Here is a 3,244-nt window from a genome sequence, read left to right as displayed (position 1 = left end):
AACCGAGCGATTCTGTGATTCTGTGAATAGTTAAAGCTGGGCAAAGTTTATGCATTTGAAGTGAGGGATTTGTAACAGCAAAGATTATCATCCATCTGAATAGATGGATAGCGCCCTAGAGCAGCCAGCAACCTGGTGGGTACCACTGGTAACATCTGAATGTTTCAGGTACTTGGCAGCATCCCGTGGCAAACCTACTTCCAAAGAGTGCTCTCTGCTGCCTCACCGACACAGGCCAGGCTCATCTCCTACCTGTCTGGACTTGGGTGCTTTTTAATGGCCATCCCCTCTGTGCTCATTGGCGCAGTTGCAACATCAACAGGTAAAATGAAATCATTTGAAAACTGAACACATTTTTTGTCAAAAATTATTAAAACGAGACCCAAAGAAGTCCTGATTTAGACTTCAGATTACCTAGTCTTGTGTACCTAAAAGCCCTCAATGGGAGACCTGGCCACCAAGCCAGAAACCTGTACCAGAAATGTAGAGCTCTCTGAGGTGCAGTGTATGACTACCTAGAGACATTTAAGCAGCCCCAAAACCTGTTTAAAGCTATTTCATTATGGACAAATGACTTTTTATGGACCTTGTGGTGAGGAAAGATGAAGTCAGACCCTGTAAAACACTGTGTAATCCTATTTTCCAATAACTCTTATGCCTGCTTCTGTTAATGTCTTCTGCATGTAAGATCCAGTTATATTACTACAGGTTGTTAATAACATTCAGGAGAAAATCTGCTTAAATGAATCAAGAATTTCAGTCCTGGAAATGCACAGCCCCAGCCCAGGAGATCTGGTGTTGGTTTATAGCAAGGGTTAAAGAGCAGTCAGATCACCGAACATGAACTCATGCATTCTGTCACCAGGGGCGGGCGTCAAAGCAAAACTCCTTTCTCCTAATGAGCACAGTGCAGAAGGTTGACCCTGGAAACACACAAAGCACAGCTATTTCTATAAAGCTATGTAATATATAATGCTATATTATTTTATATAGCATCTATATGATGCTACATGCAAAAGGAAAATCTTTGATCCAGTGAGAGCTGCAGCATGCTAAGGGGAAACACAAAAGTGAATCGAAAAAATTAATTCAAGTCCCAAAATACTGAATAGGTCTCAGTCTTTTGCCTTGCTGGGACAGGACCCTGCAGAAAGGTAGCTTCAAAGACAGCAGAAATGTAAGTGAAGGATTTGTTGTGACTTTTCCTTGTTCTATTTTAAAGACTGGAACCAGACAAGCTATGGTCTTCCAAGTCCACTTGAGAGAGGAGAATCAGCAATGATACTGCCCCTTGTTCTACAGTATCTCTGCCCAGCATACATCTCCATTGCTGGTCTGGGAGCCATTGCTGCTGCCACAATGTCTTCTGCAGACTCAGCTCTTCTCTCCTCCAGCTCAATGTTTGCTCACAATATCTACAGGAAAATTCTGAGGAAAAAGGTACTTGATTACAGCAGTCAGTGGTTGCGGTGTCAGAATAGATGCTTTTGTTTCAAGACCATTTCAAATCCAGTCTGTGTGGCTTGCAATTAGAGGTCTCTGTCCTTCAGCTGCTGAACTGAGTTCTGGAGCCAGAGCTTCAAACATTGGTCAGGGGTAGTGATACAGATACCCACACTGGTGAGCTTTGCTCTTCATAAAATGACTAATATAAAATTTGGACTAGTGTATTAATGGAAACAGCAGAAAACCATGACCCTTAAAATTACAGCTCCAGGGTTGCCTGCTTTGGGTGGCTGCTGGTGGCGAGCATCACTTGAAAGCAGTGGGGGCTCAGTGGTACCCAGCCCAGGGCAGGGCAGTGCTGGCCCCACAACCAGTAAATGCTGTGTCTGTAATGTTACAATCTCCTGTTTTACAGGCTACGGAGACAGAGGTCTTATGGGCCATGAGGACGTCTATGCTGGTGTTTGGGGCCATGGCTGCTGGTTTGGCTTTTTACTCCAACTCTGTCTATGACCTCTGGTTCCTCAGCGGGGAGCTGGTGTATGCTCTGCTCTTCCCCCAGCTCTGCTGTGCTCTCTTTGTTCCCAGCACCAACACCTATGGCTCTGCTGCTGGCTTAGTGGTTGGGCTCTTCCTGAGGCTGCTGGCAGGGGAGCCTGCCCTGAGCATCTCCCCCATCATCTGCTACCCAGCCTGCTCCCTGGAGAACGGGACCTACAGTCAGCTCTTCCCCTTTAAAACATTCACCATGCTTCTCACCTTGGGGACTATCATTGCTGTTTCATACCTGGCTGCAGTTTTGTTTCAGAGAAACCTCCTTCCCCCTAGCTGGGATGTTTGCAATATCATGGGGGGAACCAGTACCCTTATCCCCCTGCAGCAGATGGAGAAGCAGATGGGTTCACCAACCATTGCACCAGAAGAGAGTCGTGATTAAATGTGGGGCCTCATTCAAAAGGTCATGGTGCATTCAGCAATTAGAGTCTGGCACAAACAGCATTGCTCTTCCCTTTGCTTTCTCCAGTAATGAATTATTTAAAGTCCTCACTGAGTAATAAAGATGCACTCTGTTTGTCCAAGGACAATGTGTGAGCTCAAAGTTTGCAGTGATTAAAGGCGCACCTTTACCAGTGATGGTACACAATCTTGTGGTGGTGACCACGGGACAGTGTTTGCTTCAGGGTGTCCCTGGTGCCCCACCTGAAGGCAAGACTACAAATCACACTCCAACATTTGTGGCATTTTCAAGTCACATACTTTTCTTACCACAAAGGAGACAGATGTGTGCTTAATAGTTTGAGTAATCTTGATTAAAAAACAACAAAGTGAGCAAACCTGTTCTCATTACAACAGCTAGATTTTTAGCATAATCTTCCTTGGGTAGATCATCAGACCTATAAAAACACAGATTAGTGAACGCAGTGCAACCACCACAGCAGTAATATCCGTTTTGCACCATTCTTTAGAAGCCTTTCCTTGATATCGCAAAAACTTTTGCATATGTCTCTCCCCAGCCACGGTCCCAGGTCACACAGACAGCCTGCAGCCACATGGCTGAGGAGAGGACATCTGCCCTCATCTGACCTAGCAGGGCAGGAGCAGATCAGCAAGATGAAGGAGCAGCCCTCAATTACTGGATAAGAACTTGTTACATAGCCACTATTTACAAAAACTCAACCAGCTGGAAAAATGGAGGTGCCTGAGAGACTCTTCAGTGAGTCTTCTCTAAAACACCTGGTTAAATGACTCGTGTGAAGGTGTTATCCAAGCAGAGTGGTGGAATGCTGTGGTACACATA

General features: G+C 45.3%; 1 protein-coding gene across 1 annotated transcript; it reads left to right on the top strand.

The window, feature by feature from the left end:
* Positions 1-168: 168 nt before the first annotated feature.
* Positions 169-2,383, top strand: LOC104542575 (high affinity choline transporter 1-like; the record flags this gene model as incomplete). The annotated part of the gene is made up of 3 exons (XM_010186933.1): positions 169-322; positions 1,223-1,440; positions 1,862-2,383. Coding segments are annotated over 3 exons (894 nt in total), but the record flags the coding sequence as incomplete, so codon positions are not given.
* Between the last annotated feature and the right edge of the window lie 861 nt (positions 2,384-3,244).

Source organism: Mesitornis unicolor, unplaced genomic scaffold (assembly GCF_000695765.1).
Source record: "Mesitornis unicolor isolate BGI_N332 unplaced genomic scaffold, ASM69576v1 scaffold25306, whole genome shotgun sequence".
Lineage (NCBI taxonomy): Eukaryota > Metazoa > Chordata > Aves > Mesitornithiformes > Mesitornithidae > Mesitornis > Mesitornis unicolor.
Note: the sequence above shows the minus strand (reverse complement) of the source record. Positions and strands in the feature narration are given on the sequence as shown.